The 26,800-nt window shown below is 41.2% G+C and overlaps 1 protein-coding gene and 1 long non-coding RNA gene across 2 annotated transcripts; both read right to left on the reverse strand.

Annotated features, from left to right (window-relative positions):
- Nucleotides 1-5,960: 5,960 nt before the first annotated feature.
- LOC145864343 (uncharacterized) lies at nt 5,961-6,796 on the reverse strand. Its single transcript, XR_014382912.1, has 3 exons — nt 6,689-6,796; nt 6,512-6,601; nt 5,961-6,062 (listed from the first exon to the last, which is right to left on the reverse strand). It is a non-coding gene; the product is annotated as an uncharacterized LOC145864343 (long non-coding RNA).
- A 739-nt stretch (nt 6,797-7,535) lies between these two features.
- LOC106588283 (uncharacterized) lies at nt 7,536-8,695 on the reverse strand. Its single transcript, XM_045709194.2, has 5 exons — nt 8,612-8,695; nt 8,440-8,487; nt 8,244-8,324; nt 7,903-8,145; nt 7,536-7,586 (listed from the first exon to the last, which is right to left on the reverse strand). Exons 1-5 carry the CDS (start codon nt 8,693-8,695, stop codon nt 7,536-7,538), a joined length of 507 nt encoding a protein of 168 aa, XP_045565150.2.
- Between the last annotated feature and the right edge of the window lie 18,105 nt (nt 8,696-26,800).

Genomic DNA, 26,800 nt, shown 5'->3' on the forward strand with positions numbered 1-26,800 from the left:
TGATTTTTAAATGCTCCAGAGTTGAGAATATTGCTTTATATAGAGACCAAAAAGATGAACAGATGAACACATTTTTGATTTGTAGGAAGGGGAATTGCGTTGAATGAAATTATTATTTTTGAATGATTTGCTGCCCATAACGGCAAGGTACCGCTAGTTACAGTACTAATAATCTATGACCCTCTAATAATGTGATTGGCTATCTGCAGGTGCTGACCATTGGTTAAGCACTAGTTTCCCAGATTCAGTGAGGTCAAAGGGGTAATAGGGTACAGCCATCAAAATAAGGAAATTCTCCCAATAAGATCAGATGAGCTTTTGTTAATAGTGTGAATGGTTACCTGCGTGTTTAACACTGTCAGCTCTCTCACCAGAATCCTCCCAGCACAGGTGAGATAGTAGACTGATTTGGGCTTGGAGATGACAGGCTATGAGGAAGAGGGAATATGTTCAAAGGCATTTTTTTATTATATTGTTTTATAGAAAACTAGTGACTTGATGTTAATGTTTAATATCCTCTAGGAGGGTTACTTACTGGCTCTTGTAGTTGACCAGAAATTCATGTTGCTTCTTTGAAATCTGATGAATTTACAATCAGTACTATTACCTAGACAACTGTATTAATATTACAGAAGGCTACAATAAAAGTCCTAAAATAATCTACTTCTTGTGTGGTGGGACCCCTACTCATCTTGTACCAGGTAGGACAGAATTATTCTTCCAACATCCATTAGATTTGATGATGATTTAACCCCACTTGTTTTAATCAGAGCAGAGGCTTGTATCAAAACTCAGATGACCAATGGTGATTTGAACCCCATATTTATTCAAAATCTGCATAGGGGAGAGAGGGGTAATTTGAGCAAAAGGGGTGAGTTGAGCCACCCTCGTTTCTAGGAAACCATACACAAAATGAAGCGCTCATCATTTCATGGAGTCTATGAGGAAAGAAACCACATGGAAAAAGTGATAAACAAGTAAGGTCCAAAAAACAGATTTTCACCAAGTCAAATGAATGTATTGTGTTAGAGGTTTATGCTTGTCTCTAAACCAAAATATATCACTTTAAGATTGTTCTATACATCAGTTGGGGTCTCTAGAAGCTTTAATATGCCCTGCGATGAACCATGAAACTGGCAAAGCGTCAATACAGGGCTAAGATTGAATCATAATACACCGGCTCCGACGCTCGTCTTATGTGGCAGGGCTTGCAAACTATTACAGACCACAAAGGGAAGCACAGCCGCGAGCTGCCCAGTGACATGAGCCTACCAGACGAGCTAAATCACTTCTATGCTCGTTTCGAGGCAAGCAACACTGAGGCATGCATGAGAGCATCATGAGAGAGCATGACTGTGTGATCACACTCTCCGTAGCCGATGTGAGTAAGACCTTTAAACAGGTCAACATGCACAAGGCTGCGGGGCCAGACGGTGGCAGGTGTCTTCACTGACATTTTCAACATGTCTGTGATTGAGTCTGTAATACCAACATGTTTCAAGCAGACCACCATAGTCCCTGTACCCAAGAAGACAAAGGCAACCTGCCTAAATGACTACAGACCCGTAGCACTCACGTCCGTAGCCATGAAGTGCTTTGAAAGGTTGGTAATGGCTCACATCAACACCATTATCCCATAAACCCTAGACCCACCGAATTTGCATACCACCCAAACAGATCCACAGATGATGCAATCTCTATTGCACTCCACACTGCCCTTTTCCACCTGGACAAAAGGAACACTTATGTGAGAATGCTATTCATTGACTACAGCTCAGCGTTCAACACCATAGTACCCTCAAAGCTCATCACTAAGCTAAGGATCCTGGGACTAAACACCTCCCTCTGCAACTGGATCCTGGACTTCCTGACGGGCCGCCCCCAGGTGGTGAGGGTAGGTAGCAACACATCTGCCACGTTGATCCTCAACACTGGAGCCCCCCAGGGGTGTGTGCTCAGTCCCCTCCTGTACTCCATGTTCACCCACGACTGCATGGCCAGGCACGACTCCAACACCATCTTACGTTTGCAGACGACACAACAGTGGTAGGCCTGATCACCAGCAATAACGAGACCGCCTATAGGGAGGAAGTCAGAGACCTGGCCGGGTGGTGCCAGAATAACAACGTATCCCTCAACGTAACCAAAACTAAGGAGATGATTGTGGACTACAGGAAAAGGAGGATCGAGCACACCCCAATTCTCATCGACGAGGGTGTAGTGGAGCAGGTTGAGAGCTTCAAGTTCCTTGGTGTCCACATCAACAACAAACTAGAATGGTGGAAACACACCAAGACAGTCGTGAAGAGGGCACGACAAAGCCTATTCCCCCTCAGGAAACTAAAAAGATTTGGCATGGGTCCTGAGATCCTCAAAAGGTTCTACAGCTGCAACATCGAGAGCATCCTGACCGGTTGCATCAATGCCTGGTACAGCAATTGCTCGGCCTCTGACCGCAAGGCACTACAGAGGGTAGTGCGTACGGCCAGTACATCACTGGGGCTAAGCTGCCTGCCATCCAGGACCTCTTCACCAGGCGGTGTCAGAGGAAGGCACTAAAAATTGTCAAGGACCCCAGCCACCCAGTCATAGACTGTTCTCTCTACTACCGCATGGCAAGCGGTACCAGACAAAACAGCTTCTCAACAGTTTTTACCCCCAAGCCATAAGACTCCTGAACAGCTAATCAAATGGCTACCCGGACAATTTGCATTGTGTGCCCCCCCAACCCCTCTTTTTATGCTGCTGCTACTCTCTGTTTAGCATATATGCATAGTCACTTTAACTATACATTCATGTACATACTACCTCAATTGGGCCGACCAACCAGTGCTCCCGCACATTGGCTAACCGGGCTATCTGCATTGTGTCCCACCCACCACCCGCCAACCCCTCTTTTATGCTACTGCTACTCTCTGTTCATCATATATGCATAGTCACTTTAACCATATCTACATGTACATACCACCTCAATCAGCCTGACTAACCGGTGTCTTTATGTAGCCTCGCTACTGTCATAGCCTCACTACTGTATATAGCCTGTCATTTTACTGTCGTTTTATATCTTTACCTACCTATTGTTCCCCTAATACCTTTTTTGCACTATTGGTTAGAGCCTGTAAGTAAGCATTTCACTGTAAGGTCTACACATGTTGTATTCCGCGCACGTGACAAATAAACTTTGATTTGATTTGATTCAGATCTGGGCTCTATCCCGGGCTGTGTCGCAGTGGTCCAAACAGTAGTGGTCCACTGTTTGGACCACCACCCAGGACAATGGATGACCACCCAGGACAATAAATCACAGCCGTGTATATCCCCCCCAAGCAGACACCTCAACGGCCCTGAAAGAACTTCATTGGACTCTACGTAAACTGGAAACCACATATCCTGAGGCTGCATTTATTGTAGCTGGGGATTTTAACAAAGTTAATCTGAAAACAAGGCTCCCAAAGTTTTATCAGCATATCGAATGCGCAACCTGGGCTGGCAGCATTCTGGATCATTGCTACTCTAAATTCCGCAACACAGACAAAGCCCTCCCTCGCCCTCCTTTCGGCAAATCTGACCACGACTCCATTTTGTTCCTCCCAGCCTATAGACAGAAACTAAAACAGGAAATGCCCGTGCTCACGTCTGTTCAGCGCTAGTCCGATCAATCTGATTCCACGCTTCAACATTGCTTCGATCACGTGGACTGGGATATGTTCCGGATAGCCTCAGACAACAACATTGATGTATACGCTGATTTGGTGAGCGAGTTTATTAGCAAGCACATCGGCGAAGTACCCACGATGACTATTAAAACCTTCCCCAACCAGAAACAGTGGATTGATGGCAACATTCACGCAAAACTGAAAGCGCGAATCACTGCTTTTAATCATGGCAAGGCGACCGGAAACATGACCGTGTCACGGTTGTCGAAAGGATCGGACCAAAGTGCAGCGTGGTTGTAGTTCCACATTTTATTAAATCCGTGAAACTTTGCAAAACATAAATAACTCAATTTACAAAACAACAAACCGTGATGCAGAGAGAAACAAACACTACTCAATAGATAATCACCCACGAAACCCAGGACGACTCTACTTTAATATGATCTCCAATCAGAGGTAACAAGGACCAGCTGCCTCCAACTGGAGATCAACCCCCCAAAAAAACATAGAAATAGAAAAACTAGAACTTAAACATAGAAATAGAAAACATAGAAAAACACAAAACACCCCCGTGACGCCTTGACCTAGTCTACCATAGAAAATCACATCTTACTATGGTCAGGACGTGACAGACCGAATACAAAGACTGTAGCTATTCCCTCCGCAAGGCAATCAAACAAGCTAAGCATCAGTATAGAGACAAAGTAGAGTCGCAATTAAACGGCTCAGACATGAGACGTATGCGGCAGGGTCTACAGTCAATCACGGATTACAAAAATAAAACCAGCCCCGTCGCAGACACCGACGTCTTGCTCCCAGACAAACTAAACAACTTCTTTGCTCACTTTGAGGACAACACAGTGCCATTGACACGGCCCGCTACCAAAACCTGCGGGCTCTCTTTCACCGGAGTCAACGTGAGTAACCCATTTAAACGTGTTAACCCTCGCAAGGCTGCTGGTCCAGACGGCATCCCTTGCCGCATCCTCAGAGCATGCGCAGACCAGCTGGCTGGTGAGTTTACAGACATATTAAATCAATCCGTATTCCAGTCGGCTGTTCCCACATGCTTCAAGAAGGCCACCATTTTTCCTGTTCTCAAGAAAGCTAAGGTAACTGAGCTAAATGACTATCCCCCCGTAGAACTCACTTCCGTCATTATGAAGTGCTTCGAGAGACTAGTCAAGGATCATATCACCTCTACCTTACCTGACACCCTAGACCCACTCCAATTTGTTAACCGCCCCAATAGGTCCACAGACGACGCAATTGCAATCACACTGCACAATGCCCTAACCCATCTGGACAAGAGGAATACCTTTGTAAGAATGCTGTTCATGGATTACAGCTCAGCATTTAACAGCATAGTACCCTCCAAACTACACTTGTGTGTGTATAAGGTAGTTGTTTTGAAATTGTTAGATTACGTGTTAGATTTTCCTGCACGGTCGGAACTAGAAGCACAAGCATTTCGCTACACTCGCATTAACATCTGCTAACCATGTGTTTGTGACCAATAAAATTTGATTTGATTTGTTTTGACATGATGTAAAATTAGTTTCAGATTGAAAGGTAATGTTTAAATGCAAAATACTTTTATTTTATGTTTGGGATCCTCAGCTCAGTTTGGGACCCTTAATCCAGGCTGGACAGGAGGAAGTCAACCTGCATTTCTAGATTCACCATCACCTGCCACGAGAGCCTCTGTGGGCTTTCATAGATGGACTCATCAAGGTTGAAGATGGAGTCCAACCACGCCTTCATCTGATCCTGACGACAACAGACACATCAACTATTATTTAATGACCAACTACAAAGATAAGGATGAACAAACCATCACACACAGTTCAGGATAGAGAGAGAGAGAGAGAGAGAGAAATGCACCTTAATGAGGAGGTAGAAGTTCCCAGCAGACTCTGTCCAGGCTCCTCCAGGAGGGCGAATCCTCATGATCACTTCCATGAGCAGATAAAAGAAGGTACCAGGCCTCTGGAGAAGGAACAGGGGACATAAGTGGGTGTCTACAGACCTGGTATGGCTACAGTGTGGATAGGGTAGATAAACAACAGGATGTTTACATTATTAGGGCCACTTACAGATGTTGGAAGAGATGTTTTTCCTTCTAGAAGGCTTAGTAGAACGAATTCATAAAATACATCCGTGAAGTTGATGTGGTTGATCTGAAGTCGAACAAATAAGATAATTACATCATTTTCATTGACAAGCACTTTAGAAAGTCTCATTGAGTAGATGTTGGATGAGCAGACGGTGCCTGCAGCTAACGCTCAAGCTTGTATGTAAACCTACTCCTACAAGAGCCATCTCCAGCTCTAGTCGCTCCCTGTTTGCTGGCTCATTAATGAAGTTCACCAGGATGTCATAGGCCTGCTGAAACTGCCTCACATCCTCAAAACAAAACAACCATAAAATTCCTTAGAACGTGGATCATAAACTCAAAGATTCAGGTCTGTAATTCTGACTGTTTGGCTTGTAAGACATTGGAACTTTTCAACTAAACCTTACGAATCACTATTGCCTAAATGTAAAACACTGGGCAAACACTGGTTGAATCAACGTTGTTTCCTTGTCATTTCAACAACAAAAATGTAATGTGATGATGTTGAATCAACATGGAAAACAGATTGTAATTGAAAAAAGTCATTAACGTATTTTTTTCACCCAACTTTTAACCTAAGTCCAATGACATGGTACATTTGTTTTATTGATTTCACATTGAATTCACATTAGTTGACAACTCAAATGTAACTAAAAACTACACGCTGAAATGACGTCTGTGCCCAGTGGGAACTATATATCTGGTCTGATGAATGCTGTACAATTATGTGAATGGTTACCTGCTGGTTGAGCTTGGACAGTCCACTCAACACCATCCTCCCAGCGTGGGTGAGGTAATTAAGGGAGGAACTGTCTGAGGATGTCAGAGCCTGTGAGAACAAGACAGTACATTTAGAAATAGTACACAAATGTACATCAAATGAAATTCAAATGGTGGTAAATTCACACTTTCTCACCTCCATAGCACGTCGGATACAGGCCAGCCTCAGAGAGAAGTTGGTTGTCCCTTGGTTTCCAAAGTAACTCCTGTAAATAGAAATGTTTGGAAACAAATGTGCAACATAGGAAGCTAAAGCATACATTAATGCCATGAGATTAGGATATCCTTTTATGTTACAACTGCAGGATTCAGAAAAACCATAGCAATGTAGGATCGTAATTTGATCACTCTTTTGTCACGAGAAACTTGTATTGTATTTCGGTTTTAAAAAGGCTTTTAAAGTTTGTAATTTCCACTTGGAAATTTCAGACTTGACTTGCCCTATCAACCCCTACAAAAATGTAAATTATAATCCACATAATAACTAATATTTCCTATGCCAAGAGTGTGGAAAGCTGTTATCATGGCAAAGGGGGGCTATTTGAAGAATATTAAACATACAATATATTTTTATTTGTTTAACATTTCTTTGGTTACTACATGATTCCATATGTGTTCTTTCATAGTTTTGATGTCTTCACTATTATTCTACAACGTAGAAAATAGTAAAAACAAAGAAAAACCCTTGAATGAGTAGGTAGGTGTTCGAAAACTTTTGACCGGTAGTGTATATAAAGTGTTTCAACTGTATATTTGAAATGCTAAAGGTGTCTTCTTTTTTAAGACCATATCCATGTGTGTGAGGTGCAGACTTTTGTTTCAAAGTAGATTTGTTAAAGACTACTAAGAAACATTGTGTGTGACCCTGATTTAGCCCCCTGCAGTAAAAGGTTATCAAGGTCCTACATCTGTATAACTACAATATAGGGGCAGATTATTTCATAGCAAATGTTTTTACTATAGATGAACACATGACAGCAAACTCACCACAGCTGGGGCACATCTGCAACATTATGTTGCTCCTCCACAAACTCCTAAAACAGACATCACATTAACATCAACTCTGGGCTCCCAAGGTAAGTCAGTTAAGAATTTGTTCTTAACTAACTTACCTAGATAATTAAATTAAATAAATACTAAACTGCATTTCACCTGCAACTGAAGCGGACAAAACATTCAGTGACATCATAACAATACTTTCATTTTGACCTAAAAACTTGCCCCTATACAGACAATACGAACCTGTTGACACCAAAACACTGTGTTTGGAACACAATGACACTTAGACACACAAGTACAAATGTCAGGAAAACAAAGAAAAAGGGTTATTGACTGTAGAAAGAGTTTTACCTGAGGAGTGCTGTCAGGGGTCTGGTCCTGGGCCTGGTCCTGGGTGAAGTGGTAAGGTGGAGGGGAATCGGAAGGGAATGGGGGAGGCGGAGGGGGAGGTGGAGAATCCTGGGGGAACTGGTGAGAGGAGCCAGAGGACGGCTCATGAGGGATGGTGATAATGTCAGAGGTAGAGAACTGATACGCCATCATGTCATCCCCCCTCTCCTGGAACCCCTCCACTGTGGTGGAGATATCCACCTGCTGTTTAACAAACAACACCGTCAGCCCAACCACAATGTTGAAAACCCCTCAACCAAACACTGAAATAAATCCTACCGCAGAGAAACAACGAGGCATACCTGGGCGTCCTCATAATAGGTGAACTCTAACCTCCTCTTGACGAGGCAAGACCTGAGTCCATGGATCCTTCTACCAAGGAACTAAAAATGAGGATAGAAATTCAAATGTATCATTTCATTTTGTCAACATTTATTTAAATAGGTAAATGGACATTTGCCACTTTCCATTTTTTGTTATGAAAGTGTTTGACTGTACCTTAATACCAGTCACCTCCTTGTTGGTGAGGACCACCTGGACAATACCCTTTCAAAGAGACACAGGGAAAAATTACATTTCATTCAGGATATATAAGTAGCTCCATATTTTGTGCATCATTTGACATAAATCAGGTGCATTTGAGATGAAAGATCAGTTGAGAATCTCTCACCCATGGGTCCATGATTTTTTCCTGAATGACTCTGCTCCACCACAGCTGTTTCTCCACTCCCCTCACAATGCACAGGTGATGCATGTCCTCTTCATTTTGCTATAAAGAAAAACGGCTTCAGTCTGCACACCTCTCTGTATATTTTAGCTGTATATTTCTATATCATTTGCCAGGCGTTTTCAGTTTGGACTATCACCACTGGCAGTGATATAGAGCCCACATGCTGTTCGTACAACAACTTCACCCTAGGTTTCAATTAGGACCAGACATACAAAAGAAAACCCAGAGACAAATGGGAGTTAAAACACACAGGTGTGTTCCCAAATGTTAAGAATATGTCTGAAGTACCTGCACTCGTCCATAACGGATTATCCAGGTATGGAAATGAAATGAACCCCAGTTCCCAACCAGCTGCATCTTCTCATAGGGAAAACCAGAGTCTTCACTATTTGGCTGCAAAACAAAGACATCCCTTAAGTATAGAGCTTTCTCTGAGATTAATAATAAACAGACCAAGGGATTAAAGCCAGACAAGGCCACTGCCCAACCTCCTCATCCACATACTAAGGAACAAGAATGACAGACTGGTAGCCTATAGGAGTGACAGACTGGTATAGGGAGGATCACAAGAGGAGGCCACTGCATTATAGATTCTAAAAGAATTGTCAGTTGAACTACACAGGTCTGTGTTCAAAGGTTAAGGAAACATCTGAAGTATCTGCATATGAATGGATACCTGTTCAGTTTGAGAAGACAGTTCCTCCCACACCATCCTCCCAACAGGAGTGAAACAGATGAGAACAGGCTGATCCCTCATGAACATCTGGGAGAAAATGAGGGAACAGACCGCAAAGTATTTCACTACCATAGTGGATACTGAAGGTAATCCTTCCTGTTAGATAAAAGGAGCTTTGTCCAATAATCTGCATGGTTACCTGTGTGTTTAACACTGCCAGCTCTCTCACTAACATCCTCCCAGCAAGGGTAAGGTAATAAGTCAGCTGCAGTTGTAAAAAATATGGAATATGTTTACAGAAATGTATTTCCATATTGTTCTTCAGAAAACGTCATGTTTGTGTTTAAGCTACATAAATCAGTCATAAGACCAGAGAGAAGACAAGAGAGTATCAGTACTGTTGGACTTACAGAGCTGGGAACCCACAGAGGTCCAGACCAAGGGACTAAAGCCAGACAGGGCCGCTGCCCAACCTCCTCATCCACAAACTAAGGAATAAATCAGGATCCATTTTCAAGTCAGTAAAATTACAGTTTGAATTGATTGTTATTAAACCAGTCCTGATAATGAAGCAGTATTGTTATAGCCTGGGTGCCAGGCGGTTTCAGCTCTCTGACAACTCCTTATGGGATTATCATGCAAATATACTTTTGCCAAGATGGAATTGGCAAGAGAGCAGAAACCGACCAGTACCCAGACTATTGATAGGCCTACAGTATTCTTACCTGAACAAGGACTGGGTCCTCCTGGTCCAGGGTGGGATCATGATCTTTATGAATAAACAATAAAGGATTATTTTCTCTAAGTTGAAGAAATACTACAAGACACCAAACATCTGTCCATGTAGTTAGGCTGATCTTATAATTGAATTGTGTTTATATTGTATGATATCACAGTGTATTTACGTGTCTGCATAATGTACCAATATGTTCAATTAAACCTCAAGAAAAGGTTTGGTTTCAGAGGAGCATGTTGGTTTGTTGTTGTTAATAGTGGAATTACTAGCCATCATCATGTAATCAAATGAGTCCTAAATTCCCTATTCCCTATTTAGTGCACTACTATTAACCAGAGCCCTTTGACCATATAACTATGGGCCCTGGTACAAATAAATAAATAGGGTATAGGGTGCCATTTTAGACGACGCCTGAAAATAGTTTCAGTCCGGACTATATACAGTATGTCAAAAAGTAAGGAGGACCACGGAACTCTTCATATCATTCATTAAAATCCCTTCATTTGTATGGCATGTTCAATGGAAACCATGTTTAAAAACTTTCCATTGAACATTCCGTACAAATAAAGGCATTTTAATTAATTATATGAAGAGTGCCTTGGTCCTCCTTTCTTTTGATGGCCAATTTACCCCTTTTACCAAAGAGCACCTTCTGTCTACCAAAACCTACTATTGGGCACCTCAGCAGCGCTTCCCTTCCTCCTTTTGTTCTACATGTTTATACAGTCAGTATTGTTATTTAGACATTGTAAAATCTGTAAATGTACCCTCCTCAACCGTGACAACACGGTCCACGGTCTCCCCGGTGGCCGGTTCATCCTCACCGACGCCGTAATATTTGTTATAAAAGTAGACTGCCGAACCCGTAGCGATCACCAGGCCAGCTGCACACAGAAGCGGTCGCTCACGGAGCAATCTCAGCGTGGTCGCTTTCAAAAAACGACTGAACGTAGGCTTACTCATTATCACCCTTCATACTGCAGTGTTTTGACCGAGTTCAAGACCATATGACACTTTCTTAGAATTAAAGGGTTTTATAGGGAACCATTAATACGTCAAAATATTCCATTTGTCGTGGTTGGCAATGTCACAATGGGATGAACATGTTAACCAATCTGATTAAAAAACACTCAACAGTGTCATCAATTAAATTGCATGTTGGGGATTATTTGGGAGTTTATAAAATTGTGAACTATGAACCATGGTCTAGAGAGCAGTGGGAGTAGAGCAGTTTAGCAAATACATATGGCTCTAACTAGGAGTAGAAAAAGGGGCTGCGCCACAATGCATAATGCGCTCTCCATGGTTCTGAAAAGGAACATTCTTTCTAGGCCGAGCCCACTCACTGAACCACTGTCACTTTCAAATTCAATGTGTCAAAGCTTTCAACTTCCACGCATGGGACTAAAACATAATTCAAATTTAAATTAAGATCCTAAATCTGTATCAAAACATCCTGTGTAGAGGGGTGGGGGATTGTGGCAGATATCACAGGTAATCAGCCTTTGTAGGTCTGAATATGAAGAAGAGATAGTTCAAAGGGGATGGGCTGAAAATATTGACTTGTGGAACTGTCCATGAAAAAAACGAGGTGAAAAAAACTACATTTAGAGGCTGAGTCATTGTGTAAAAGCCAAGTTTACACATTTGAGGTTTATCCAAACATTGACAATGCAACTGGGTGTCCATAGGCATGATCTCACCAAAGATAATAGATACAGTATGTATAGCAAAATAATAAGTTAGCATTGCTGCCTTCTTGAGACCTGAAGTATGGTCTACCCATGTGCTATTGGCTAACCCTATGCCTAATCCAGTCACTTGATGTTGAAAATCATTAGGCATCAGCCAATCAAAGCAGCCAAACATCTCCCATGTCCATGTCTAGCACAGTCCAAGAATAATCGACTGCTTGTTGTTTTTGGCATTACTTCACATTTAATTGCCCAATATATTTTGTGTAAGATTTGATTTCAACTTCGAACACTTGGAAACAAGTTTCTCCAGAAGGATGCCAACACAGAAGGTCATGTTGCAAATTGTCAGCCTTTGTGTTTGAGCTTCTTGAACAGCTAACTATTAGCTCTGTTAGCTTTAGCTTACATTGACCCACCAGGAAATTTGACCTTCACTGTTTGAAGGAGTGTGTCATCTGAATGATTGAGGCCAAGCCATTTTGAGCCATGGAAAGACAGCTACTGCATACAGAGCACTGGTAGCCAACTTCTGCTATTTCATTTTAATGTCTCCTTCTTATGGCTGTTTCACACAGGAAGTAAGACTCTTCAGTAAAAAGGTGCCGCACATTTTGAAACAAAACAGCCAGACTTGTGATGTAGGTCAGGTTTCATGTCTTTCAAGGAATAACACGAGAGAGCTGTGCAAATGCACTTCAACATTTTAACTGTGCGAATTTATAGCCACAGTGTTACAATTGGGAAATAAGTGATCAAAATGTTAATCATAAGGTAAAAGACTAGTCTTACAGAGCTGCTTTTATACTATGTGGTGTTTATTTTTTTATTTATTTCACCTTTATTTAACCAGGTAGGCTAGTTGAGAACAAGTTCTCATTTACAACTGTGACCTGGCCAAGATAAAGCAAAGCAGTGTGACACAGACAACAACACAGAGTTACACATGGAATAAATAATAAACAAGCCAATAACACAATAAACAAGTCAATGACACAGTAGAAATAAAGTATATGCCTTGCATTACGCCTGGGAAGAAAATACTTCAGTTTGCTCCATTGGCTCAATTTGTCTCATGGCCATTGGTTCAACTTACCCCAAGGAAAACATTTTTTACTTTTAGCCGACACAGCTACAATGATGCACTTTCATGACAGGTTTAGGACCTCATATTAAAGCTTCTAGAGATCCCAACTGATGTATAGAACAATCTTAAAATTATCTACTTTGGTTTAGAGACAAGCATAATGAAACCTCTAACACAAATTCATTTGACTTAGTGAAAATATGTTTTTTGGACCTTACTTGCTTATCTCTTTTTCCATGTGGTTTCTTTCTTTGTAGACTCCATGAAATGATGACTGCTTCCTAAATATTTGTCAAACGATTCATTTTGTGAATGGTTTCCTCGAAACTAGGGTGGCTCAACTTACCCCTTTGGCTCAAATTACTCCACTCTCCCCTATGCAGATTTTGAATAAATATCGGGTTCAAATCATCATTGGTCATCTGAGTTTTGATACAAGCCTCTGCTCTGATTCAAACAAGAGGGATTGAATGATCATCATATCTAATGAATGTTCGAAGAATAATTCTGTCCTACCTGGTACACGATGAGTAGGGGTCCCACCACACAAGAAGTACATTATTTTAGGACTTTTATTGTAGCCTTCTGTAATATTAATACAGTTGTCTAGGTAATAGTACTGATTGTAAATTCATCAGATTTGAAAGAAGCAACATGAATTTCTGGTCATCTTCAAGAGCCAGTAAGTAACCCTCCTCCAGGTGCAATAAGCCTTCTAGACCACTAGAGGAGAGCATTGATTTATTTTTCACAGTTATGGCTACTAATAGGATAACCTGTTACATTAATGACATGTTCTGTAACTGGAATGACAACTTCCTCAATGTCAAGAACAATGTCTGCATATCTAGTCTCACAATGCAAGCAGGTGATGCATGCTCACCTTATTTCCTGAGGCCATTGTCTGTGGAATGCCTGAGGGTGCTGTCTTTCTGATGCTTCCTGTTTCCTTCTGTGCATAAAACGTTGTGGTCTGAAGTTGAACAAAACAGATGACTCATAATAAGCCATCAAGACTGATACATATACACTATATTTTGACCCGTAAGTCCTGTAATTGCAGATTTTCACTTTGTTGTACATCTAAGATAATTATAGGAGACATATAGCTTGCAAGGGGGTAGGGAACACAATTAGAGTTTACTTGCTTTGTATTTCTATTTCTCCTGTGGAAAGTGTAAAGGTTCATGGCCTATTATTGCCTCATTCTTCTACCATTGCACAACATCCACTAAGTGCTACTGCTGAAATACTACAAACTTGTTAATAAGATGTTGTTTTCACATACACTTGTACTGATATCCCCCCAACCCCATCGTGCAATCTTAACACACTCATAAAATAGCAAATAGAATCTTTGTACTCAATAATAACGCTGTTTTTGGTTCTGAAGTTAAAATGGTCCCTCTGTGAAACAGCACAGTTAAAAATATATGAGGCCTAAACGTTGTTGTTCAGTAGTTTACTCCAATTAGGGGAGGGGTGGAAATATAGTAATAAAGGAAATATATTTAAAAACATATATGCGTGTATTATTTTTTAAATTGAACTAGATAAGTCAGTTCAGAACAAATTGTTATTTACAATGACAGCCTACCTGGGAACAGTGTGTTAACTGCCTTGTTCAGGGGGAGAAGGACAGATTTTTACCTTGTGAGCTCGGGGATTCGATCCAGCAACCTTTCAGTTACTGGCCCTACACTCTAACCACTAGGTTACCTGTCGCCCCCGAGCTGATATATCTAAATATATATTTACCAAAATATATATGGGGGATTGGAAACGATGCAAACAATTACATTGATGGAAGATACAATCTATCTGCAATATTAAAGCTGATCTACCCCTTTGAATGGACTTTACTTAGGTCCAACAGCATTGGACTGAAATGCATCTAGGCAGAGGTAGAGGAAATAATGTGAGACCCTGAAATGTTACTATGCATATCATGCACATTCATACTGTGATAATGACAAACACATAGTATATCGCCCAGTCCTAATGCAGATGGCTTATGTTGTAAAGCAAGGATGATGATTCCATGTCCTCATAAAGATCCCAACATAAATCAATATCTACATCATCAACTGACACTGAATCAGTGTCCCCATTAAGCTATCAAAATGATATCTCCTGGTATTATCATTTGGCAAAAATAATTCAGAATTCTTTAATAGGCTTGCAAAAGATTCTCATTTTTCCAGGACTGTTTGGAATTCCCAGGCCTCTGCAGAGCTTGGTGAGATTAGGCCAGAGAGGGACACCAGGGGGTGTAGAGGTTGGTCAGTAGGTCTTGGTGAGATTAGGCCAGAGAGGGACACCAGGGGGTGTAGAGGTTGGTTAGTAGGTCTTGGTGAGATTAGGCCAGAGAGCGACACCAGGGGGTGTAGAGGTTGGTCAGTAGGTCTTGGTGAGATTAGGCCAGAGAGGGACACCAGGGGGTGTAGAGGTTGGTTAGTAGGTCTTGGTGAGATTAGGCCAGAGAGGGAAACCAGGGGGTGTAGAGGTTGGTCAGTAGGTCTTGGTGAGATTAGGCCAGAGAGGGACACCAGGGGGTGTAGAGGTTGGTCAGTAGGTCTCGGTCAGAGTAGTGGTTGAAGACATGCCGAATGCGCGCTTGGGATCGTGCGCCCTTGAGTTAAATAAGTAGGTCAGAGACTGTATGTGGGAAATCACACTGGAAACTCGCTTGCGTATCCCTTCAAGTTTGCATGTCTAATGGTTACGCTTCTGGGTTTGCACATAATGTCAATTTTCCGCACCCATCAGTAACTGCCTGTTTTGCATGGCAAAGGTTACAGATACCGCATCAACTTATTTGCTCCTCTTCTGATTTGAATGGACCTTGGTAAAATAAGTCATGCTTCCTGTGTGAAACAGCCATAAGAAGGAGACATTAAAATGAAATAGAAGAAGTTGGCTACCAGTGCTTTGTATGCAGTAACTGTCTTTCCATTCCTCAAAATGGCTTGGCCTCAAACATTCAGATGACACACTCCTTCAAACAGTGAAGGTCTAATTTCCTGGTGGGTCAATGTAAGCTAAAGCTAACAGAGCTAATAGTTAGCTGTCCAAGAAGCTCAAACACGAAGGCTTTCAATATGCAACATGACCTTCTGTGTTGGCATCCTTCTGGAGAAACTTGTTTCCAAGTGTTCGAAGTAGAAATTAAATCATACACAAAATATATTGGACAATTAAATGTGAAGTAGTGCCAAAAACAACAAGCAGTCAATTATTCTTGGACTGTGCTAGACATGGACACGGGAGATGTTTGGCTGCCTTGATTGGCTGATGCCTAATGATTTTCAACATCAAGTGACTGGATTAGGCATAGGGTTAGCCAATAGCACATGGGTAGACCATACTTCAGGTCTCAAGAAGGCAGCAATGCTAACTTATTATTTTGCTATACATACTGTATCTATTATCTTTGGTGAGATCATGCCTATGGACACCCAGTTGCATTGTCAATGTTTGGATAAACCTCAAATGTGTAAACTTGGCTTTTACACAATGACTCAGCCTCTAAATGTAGTTTTTTGCACCTAATTTTTTCATGGACAGTTCCACAAGTCAATATTTTCGGCTCATCCCTTTTGAACTATCTCTTCCTCATATTTAGACCTACAAAGGCTGATTACCTGTGATATCTGACACAATTCCCCACCCCTCTACACAGGATGTTTTGATACAGATTTAGGATCTTAATTTGAATTATGTTTTAGTCCCATGCGTGGAAGTTGAAAGCTCTGACACATTGATTGTGAAAGTGAGAGTGGTTCAGTGAGTGGACTCGGCCTAGAAAGAATGTTCCTTTTCAGAACCATGGAGAGCGCATTATGCATTGTGGCGCAGCCCCTTTTTCTACTCCTAGTTAGAGCCATATGTATTTGCTAAACTGCTCTACTTCACTGCTCTCTAGACCATGGTTCATAGTTCACAATTTTATAAACTCCCAAATCATCCCCAAAATGCTATTTAATTGATGTCACTGTTGAGTGTTTTTTAATCAGATTGGTTAACATGTTCATCTCATTGTGACATTGCCAACCACGACGAATGGAATCCTTTGACGTATTAATGGTTCCCTATAAAACCCTTTAATTCTAAGAAAGTGTCATATGGTCTTGAACTCGGTCAAAACACTGCAGTATGAAGGGTGATAATGAGTAAGCCTACGTTCAGTAGTTTTTTGAAAGCGACCACGCTGAGATTGCTCCGTGAGCGACCGCTTCTGTGTGCAGCTGGCCTGGTGATCGCTACGGGTTCGGCAGTCTACTTTTATAACAAATATTTCGGCGTCGTTGAGGATGAACCGGCCACCGTGGAGATCGTGGACCGTGTTGTCACGGTTGAGGAGGGTACATTTACAGATTTTACAATGTCTAAATAACAATACTGACTGTATAAACGTGTAGAACAAAAGGAGGAAGGGAAGTGCTGCTAAGGTGCACAATAGTAGGTTTTGGTAGACAGAAGGTGCTCTTTGGTAAAAGGGGTAAATTGGCCATCAAAAAGAAAGGAGGACCAAGGCACTCTTCATATAATTAATTAAAATGCCTTTATTTGTACGGAATGTTCAATGGAAAGTTTTTAAACATTGTTTCCATTGAACATGCCATACAAATGAAGGCATTTTAATGAATGATATGAAGAGTTCCGTGGTCCTCCTTACTTTTTGACATACTGTATATAGCCCGGACTGAAACTATTTTCAGGCGTCGTCTAAAATGGCACCATATTCCCTATTTTTTTTTTTTTACCAGGGCCCATAGTTATATGGTTAAAAGGCTCTGGTTAATAGTAGTGCACTAAATAGGGAATAGGGTGCCATTTAGGACTCATTTGATTACATGATGATGGCTAGTAATTCCACTATTAACAACAACAAACCAACATGCTCCTCTGAGACCAAACCTTTCCTTGAGGTTTAATTGAACATATTGGTACATTATGCAGACACGTAAATACACTGTGATATCATACAATATAAACACAATTCAATTATAAGATCAGCCTAACTACATGGACAGATGTTTGGTGTCTTGTAGTATTTCTTCAACTTAGAGAAAATAATCCTTTATTGTTTATTCATAAAGATCATGATCCCACCCTGGACCAGGAGGACCCAGTCCTTGTCCAGGTAAGAATACTGTAGGCCTATCAATAGTCTGGGTACCGGTCGGTTTCTGCTCTCTTGCCAATTCCATCTTGGCAAAAGTATATTTGCATGATAATCCCATAAGTAGTTGTCAGAGAGCTGAAACCGCCTGGCACCCAGGCTATAACAATACTGCTTCATTATCAGGACTGGTTCAATAACAATCAATTCAAACTGTAATTTTACTGACTCAAGAATGGATCCTGATTTATTCCTTAGTTTGTGGATGAGGAGGTTGGGCAGCGGCCCTGTCTGGCTTTAGTCCCTTGGTCTGGACCTCTGTGGGTTCCCAGCTCTGTAAGTCCAACAGTACTGATACTCTCTTGTCTTCTCTCTGGTCTTATGACTGATTTATGTAGCTTAAACACAAACATGACGTTTTCTGAAGGACAATATGGAAATACATTTCTGTAAACATATTCCATATTTTTTACAACTGCAGCTGACTTATTACCTTACCCTTGCTGGGAGGATGTTAGTGAGAGAGCTGGCAGTGTTAAACACACAGGTAACCATGCAGATTATTGGACAAAGCTCATTTTATCTAACAGGAAGGATTACCTTCAGTATCCACTATGGTAGTGAAATATTTTGCTGTCTGTTCCCTCATTTTCTCCCAGATTTTCATGATGGATCAGCCTGTTCTCATCTGTTTCACTCCTGTTGGGAGGATGGTGTGGGAGGAACTGTCTTCTCAAACTGAACAGGTATCCATTCATATGCAGATACTTCAGATGTTTCCTTAACCTTTGAACACAGACCTGTGTAGTTCAACTGACAGTTATTTTAGAATCTATAATGCAGTGGCCTCCTCTTGTGATCCTCCCTATACCAGTCTGTCACTCCTATAGGCTACCAGTCTGTCATTCTTGTTCCTTAGTATGTGGATGAGGAGGTTGGGCAGTGGCCCTGTCTGGCTTTAATCCCTTGGTCTGTTTATTATTAATCTCAGAGAAAGCTCTACAATTAAGGGATGTCTTTGTTTTGCAGCCAAATAGTGAAGACTCTGGTTTTCCCTTTGAGAAGATGCAGCTGGTTGGGAACTGGGGTTCATTTCATTTCCATACCTGGATAATCCGTTATGGACGAGTGCAGGTACTTCAGACATATTCTTAACATTTGGTAACACACCTGTTTTTCTTGTCTCCCATTTGTCTCTGGGTTTTCTTTTGTATTTCTGGTCCTAATTGAAACCTAGGGGAAAGTTGTTTACGAACAGCATGTGGGCTCTTTATCAATGCCAGTGGTGATAGTCCAAACTGAAATCGCCTGCCTAATGATATAGAAATCTTCAGCTAAATTATACAGAAAAGGTGTGCAGACTGAAGCCGTTTTTCTTTATAGCAAAATGAAGAGGACATGCATCACCTGTGCATTGTGAGGGGAGTGGAGAAACAGCTGTGGTGGAGCAGAGTCATTCAGGAAAAAATCCTGGACCCATGGGTGAGAGATTCTCAACTGATCTTTCATCTCAAATGCACGTGATTTATGTCAAATGATGCACAAAATAGAGGGCTACTTATATTTCCTGAATGAAATGTAATTTTTCCCTGTGTCTCTTTGAAAGGGTATTGTCCAGGTGGTCCTCACCAACAAGGAGGTGACTGGTATTAAGGTACAGTCAAACACTTTCATAACAAAAAATGGAAAGTGGCAAATGTCCATTTACCTATTTCAATAAATGTTTGACAAAATGAAATGATACATTTGAATTTCTATTCTCATTTTTAGTTCCTTGGTAGAAGGATCCATGGACTCAGGTCTTGCCTCGTCAAGACGAGGTCAGAGTTCACCTATTATGAGGACGCCCAGGTATGCCTCGTTGTTTCTCTGCGGTAGGATTTATTTCAGTGTTTGGTTGAGGGGTTTTCAACATTGTGGTTGGGCTGACGGTGTTGTTTGTTAAACAGCAGGTGGATATCTCCACCACAGTGGAGGGGTTCCAGGAGAGGGGGGATGACATGATGGCGTATCAGTTTTCTACCTCTGACATTATCACCATCCCTCATGAGCCGTCCTCTGGCTCCTCTCACCAGTTCCCCCAGGATTCTCCACCTCCCCCTCCGCCTCCCCCGTTCCCTTCCGATTCCCCTCCACCTTACCACTTCACCCAGGACCAGGACCAGGACCAGACCCCTGACAGCACTCCTCAGGTAAAACTCTTTCTACAGTCAATAACCCTTTTTCTTTGTTTTCCTGACATTTGTACTTGTGTGTCTAAGTGTCATTGTGTTCCAAACACAGTGTTTTGGTGTCAACAGGTTTGTATTGTCTGTATAGGGGCAAGTTTTTAGGTCAAAATGAAAGTATTGTTATGATGTCACTGAATGTTTTGTCCGCTTCAGTTGCAGGTGAAATGCAGTTTAGTATTTATTTAATTTAATTATCTAGGTAAGTTAGTTAAGAACAAATTCTTAACTGACTTACCTTGGGAGCCCAGAGTTGATGTTAATGTGATGTCTGTTTTAGGAGTTTGTGGAGGAGCAACATAATGTTGCAGATGTGCCCCAGCTGTGGTGAGTTTGCTGTCATGTGTTCATCTATAGTAAAAACATTTGCTTTGAAATAATCTGCCCCTATATTGTAGTTATACAGATGTAGGACCTTGATAACCTTTTACTGCAGTGGGCTAAATCAGGGTCACACAGAATGTTTCTTGGTAGTCTTTAACAAATCTACTTTGAAACAAAAGTCTGCACCTCACACACATGGATATGGTCTTAAAAAAGAAGACACCTTTAGCATTTCAGATATACAGTTGAAACACTTTATATACACTACCGGTCAAAGGTTTTCGAACACCTGCTCATTCAAGGGTTTTTCTTTGTTTTTACTATTTTCTACGTTGTAGAATAATAGTGAAGACATCAAAACTATGAAATAACACATATGGAATCATGTAGTAACCAAAGAAGTGTTAAACAAATCAAAATATATTTTATGTTTAAGATTCTTCAAATAGCCCCCCTTTGCCTTGATAACAGCTTTCCACACTCTTGGCATAGGAAATATTAGTTATTATGTGGATTATAATTTACATTTTTGTAGGGGTTGATAGGGCAAGTCAACTCTGAAATTTCCAAGTGGAAATTACAAACTTTAAAAGCCTTTTTAAAACTGAAATACAATACAAATTTCTCAGTGACAAAAGAGTGATCAAATTACGATCCTACATTGGTATGGTTTTTCTGAATCCTGCAGTTGTAACATAAAAGGATATCTTAATCTCATGGCATTAATGTATGCTTTAGCTTCTTATGTTGCACATTTGTTTCCAAACATTTCTATTTACAGGAGTTACTTTGGAAACCAAGGGACAACCAACTTCTCTCTGAGGCTGGCCTGTATCCGTCATGCTATGGAGGTGAGAAAGTGTGAATTTACCACCTTTTGTTTTTCATTTGATGTACATTTGTGTACTATTTCTAAATGTACTGTCTTGTTCTCACAGGCTCTGACATCCTCAGACAGTACCTCCCTTAATTACCTCACCCACGCTGGGAGGATGGTGTTGAGTGGACTGTCCAAGCTCAACCAGCAGGTAAACATTCACATAATTGTACAGCATTCATCAGACCAGATATATAGTTCCCACTGGGCTCAGACGTCATTTCAGCGTGTAGTTTTTAGTTACATTTGATTGAGTTGTCAACTAATGTGAATTCAATGTGAAATCAATAAAACAAATGTACCATGTCATTGGACTTAGGTTAAAAGTTGGGTGAATAAAATACGTTGATGACTTTTTTCAATTACAATCTGTTTTCCATGTTGATTCAACATCATCACATTACATTTTTGTTGTTGAAATGACAAGGAAACAACGTTGATTCAACCAGTGTTTGCCCAGTGGCTTACATTTAGGCAATAGTGATTCGTAAGATTTAGTTGAAAAGTTCCAATGTCTTACAAGCCAAACAGTCAGAATTACAGACCTGAATCTTTGAGTTTATGATCCAAGTTCTAAGGAATTTTATGATTGTTTTGTTTTGAGGATGTGAGGCAGTTTCAGCAGGCCTATGACATCCTGGTGAACTTCATTAATGAGCCAGCAAACAGGGAGCGACTAGAGCTGGAGATGGCTCTTGTAGGAGTAGGTTTACATACAAGCTTGAGCGTTAGCTGCAGGCACCGTCTGCTCATCCAACATCTACTCAATGAGACTTTCTAAAGTGCTTGTCAATGAAAATGATGTAATTATCTTATTTGTTCGACTTCAGATCAACCACATCAACTTCACGGATGTATTTTATGAATTCGTTCTACTAAGCCTTCTAGAAGGAAAAACATCTCTTCCAACATCTGTAAGTGGCCCTAATAATGTAAACATCCTGTTGTTTATCTACCCTATCCACACTGTAGCCATACCAGGTCTGTAGACACTCACTCATGTCCCCTGTTCCTTCTCCAGAGGCCTGGTACCTTCTTTTATCTGCTCATGGAAGTGATCATGAGGATTCGCCCTCCTGGAGGAGCCTGGACAGAGTCTGCTGGGAACTTCTACCTCCTCATTAAGGTGCATTTCTCTCTCTCTCTCTCTCTCTATCCTGAACTGTGTGTGATATTTTGTTCATCCTTATCTTTGTAGTTGGTCATTAAATAATAGTTGATGATGTGTCTGTTGTCGTCAGGATCAGATGAAGGCGTGGTTGGACTCCATCTTCAACCTTGATGAGTCCATCTATGAAAGCCCACAGAGGCTCTCGTGGCAGGTGATGGTGAATCTAGAAATGCAGGTTGACTTCCTCCTGTCCAGCCTGGATTAAGGGTCCCAAACTGAGCTGAGGATCCCAAACATAAAATAAAAGTATTTTGCATTTAAACATTACCTTTCAATCTGAAACTAATTTTACATCATGTCAAAACAAATCAAATCAAATTTTATTGGTCACAAACACATGGTTAGCAGATGTTAATGCGAGTGTAGCGAAATGCTTGTGCTTCTAGTTCCGACCGTGCAGGAAAATCTAACACGTAATCTAACAATTTCAAAACAACTACCTTATACACACACAAGTGTAGTTTGGAGGGTACTATGCTGTTAAATGCTGAGCTGTAATCCATGAACAGCATTCTTACAAAGGTATTCCTCTTGTCCAGATGGGTTAGGGCAGTGTGCAGTGTGATGCAATTGAGTCGCCGTGGACCTATTGGGACGGTTAACAAATTGGAGTGGGTCTAGGGTGTCAGGTAGGGTGGAGGTGATATGATCCTTGACTAGTCTCTCGAAGCACTTCATAATGACGGAAGTGAGTTCTACGGGGCGATAGTCGTTTAGCTCAGTTACATTAGCTTTCTTGAGAACAGGAAAAATGGTGGCCTTCTTGAAGCATGTGGGAACAGCCGACTGGAATAGGGATTGATTGAATATGTCCGTAAACACACCAGCCAGCTGGTCTGCGCATGCTCGGAAGATAAAGTAATCCTTCTAACCCACCCCCCCTAACCCCGCCCCCCCAAAAAAGATATAGATATACTATTGTAAAGTGGTTGTTCCCCTGGATATAGCGTCCCACCTGCGGGACACAGCCAGTGAAATATCAGGGCGGAAAATTCAAAACTACAAAATGTCATAATTCAACTTTCTCAAACATACAACTATTTTACACCATTTTAAAGATAAACTTCTCGTTAACCTAACCACATTGTCCGATTTCAAAAAAGCTTTACAGCGAAAGCAAAACATTAGATTATGTTAGGAGAGTACATAGACAAAAATAATCACACAGCCATTTTCCAAGCAAGGACATGTGTCAATAAAACCCAAAACACAGCTAAATGAAGCACTAACCTTTGACGATCTTCATCAGATGACACTCCTAGGACATTATGTTACACAATACATGTATATTTTGTTCGATAAAGTTCATATTTATATCCAAAAACAGCATTTTACATTGGCGCGTGATGTTCAGAAAATGTATTCCCACCAAAACGTCCGTGGAATGTGCACATCAATTTACAAAAATTCTCATAATAAACGTTGACAAAATATATAACAATTATTTTAAGAATTATAGATAGACTACCCCTGGATGCAACCGCTGTGTCAGATTTTAAAATAGCTTTACGGAGAAAGCAAATTTTTCAATATTCTGAGTACATAGCTCAGCCATCACGGCGAGCTATTCAGACACCCGCAAAGTTCGGGGCAACCTAAACTCAGAATTAGTATTAGAAATATTCTCTTACCTTTGCTGATCTTCGTCAGAATGCTCTCCCAGGACTGCTACTTCCACAAGAAATGTTGTTTTTGTTCGAAATAATCCATATTTATGTACAAATACCTCCGTTTTGTTTGTGCGCACAGATCACTTCTCCAAAGGCATAATGCGCAAGTGCGGAACGAGAGACGAAAAGTCAAAATGTTCCATTACCGTACTTAGAAGCATGTCAAACGCTGTTTAAAATCAATCTTTATGGCATTTTTAACTTAAAATTGCGATAATATTCCATCCGGACAATAGCATATTCATTCAAGAAGTAAAAGAAGGAGGGGCGCGCTCTCGGGACCGAGGATATCCAATCCCTTTGTTGCCAGGCAGACCACTCAGAAACTGAGCTGCTATTATTTGCCCAGTGACAGGAAAATGCTCAAACCACTTTCGGAAGGCTTTGGACAGCCAATGGAAGCCTTAGTAAGTGCAACGTCCCCCACAGACACTGTAGTTTCGATAGAGCATCAAAAGAAGAACTACAATTCTCAGACTTTCCACTTCCTGCTTGGAATTTTCTCCGGTTTTTGCCTGCCATATGAGTTCTGTTATACTCACAGACACAATACTAATAATATGCATATTCTAGTTTCTGGGCCAGAGTAGTAACCTGTTTAAATTACACCTCGCTTAAGCCGGGGAAAAAAAGGTATTAGGTGAACAATAGGTAGGTAAAGAAATAAAACAACAGTAAAACGGCTATCAGTAGCGAGGCTATGACAGTAGCGAGGCTACATAAAGACACCGGTTAGTCAGGCTGATTGAGGTAGTATGTACATGTAGATATGGTTAAAGTGACTATGCATATATGATGAACAAAGAGTAGCAGTAGCATAAAAGAGGGGTTGGCGGGTGGTGGGTGGGACACAATGCAGATAGCCCGGTTAGCCAATGTGCGGGAGCACTGGTTGGTTGGTCCAATTGAGGTAGTATGTACATGAATGTATAGTCAAAGTGACTATGCATATATGCTAAACAGAGAGTAGCAGCAGCGTAAAAAGAGGGATTGGGGGGGCCACAATGCAAATTGTCCGGGTAGCCTTTTGATTAGCTGTTCAGGAGTCTTATGTCTTGGGGGTAAAAACTGTTGAGAAGCCTTTTTGTCCTAGACTTGGCACTCCGGTACCGCTTGCCATGCGGTAGAAGAGAGAACAGTCTATGACTGGGGTGGTTGGGGTCTTTGACAATTTTTAGGGCCTTCCTCTGACACCGCCTGGTGTAGAGGTCCTGGATGGCAGGCAGCTTAGCCCCAGTGATGTACTGGGCCATACGCACTACCCTCTGTAGTGCCTTGAGGTCATAGGCCGAGCAATTGCTGTACCAGGCAGTGATGCAACCGGTCAGGATGCCCTCGATGTTGCAGCTGTAGAACCTTTTGAGGATCTCAGGACCCATGCCAAATCTTTTTAGTTTCCTGAGGGGGAATAGGCTTTGTCGTGCCCTCTTCATGAGTGTCTTGGTGTGTTTGGACCATTCTAGTTTGTTGTTGATGTGGACACCAAGGAACTTGAAACTCTCGACCCGCTCCACTTCAGTCCCGTCGATGTTAATAGGGGCCTGTTCGGCCTGCCGTTTTCTGTAGTCCACGATCAGCTCTTTTGTCTTACACACATTGAGAGAGAAGTTGTTGTCCTGGTACCACACTGCCAGGTCTCTGACCTCCTCCCTATTATCTGTAAGGTCTCCCAATCGAGCAGTGAATTTCAAACACAGATTAAATCACAAAGACCAGGGAGGTTTTCCAATGCCTCGCAAAGAAGGGCACCTATTGGTAGATGGGTAAAAAAAAGCAGATATTCAATATCCCTTTGAGCATTGTGAAGTTATTAACTACACTTTGGCTGGTGTACCAATACACCCAGTGACTACTAATTAATCGTGAATAATGATGAGTGAGAAAGTTACAGACACACAAATGTCATACCCCCAAGACATGCTAACCTCCCACCATTACAGTAACAGGGGAGGTTAGCATTTCTGGGGTGTATGATATTTATACCTCTGTAACTTTCTCACTAATCATTATTCACGATTCATTCAGGATTATCACTAATCATGGTAGCATTCACATTAATGTAAAAGTGTTTAGAAACATGTTATATTCTTATTTACAATAAAAGTGACTCCAAAATGACACAATACATTATTTACCATTAATTTCTATTTGGCACAAAATAATCTGAAACACAACTAAAACAAAGAGCAAATGCATCCAACAACTTTGTAGAGTCACAAGCTTGATGTAGTCATTACTGTGCTATCAATATGGACCAAATACCTTTTACTACTTTAATACACATAGAAGTGAACTGTCCCAATACTCTTGGTCCCCTAAAATGGGGGGACTACATACAAAAAGTGCTGTAATTTTAAAGGGTTAACCCGATATGGATGAAAATACCCTCATATTAAAGCTGACAGTCTGCCCTTTAACCTCATAGTCTATGTATCATTTCAATCCAAAGTCCTGGAGTACAGAGTCAAAACAACAACATATTTGTGGCTGTCCCAATACTGTTGGAGCTCACTGTATGTGCATGCAATTTATCTTTATGAA

This window comes from Salmo salar, chromosome 27 (genome assembly GCF_965601325.2).
Source record: "Salmo salar chromosome 27, fSalSal1, whole genome shotgun sequence".
NCBI lineage: Eukaryota > Metazoa > Chordata > Actinopteri > Salmoniformes > Salmonidae > Salmo > Salmo salar.

Bases quoted from the DNA above. Each gene is read 5' to 3' on its own strand.
- LOC106588283 (XM_045709194.2), bottom strand. From the start codon at position 8,695: ATGCATCACCTGTGCATTGTGAGGGGAGTGGAGAAACAGCTGTGGTGG. The intron at 8,325-8,439 runs GTACAGTCAAAC...CCTCATTTTTAG, and splicing joins AGGAGGTGACTGGTATTAAG to TTCCTTGGTAGAAGGATCCA. The intron at 7,587-7,902 runs GTAAAACTCTTT...TGTCTGTTTTAG, and splicing joins CCCCTGACAGCACTCCTCAG to GAGTTTGTGGAGGAGCAACA.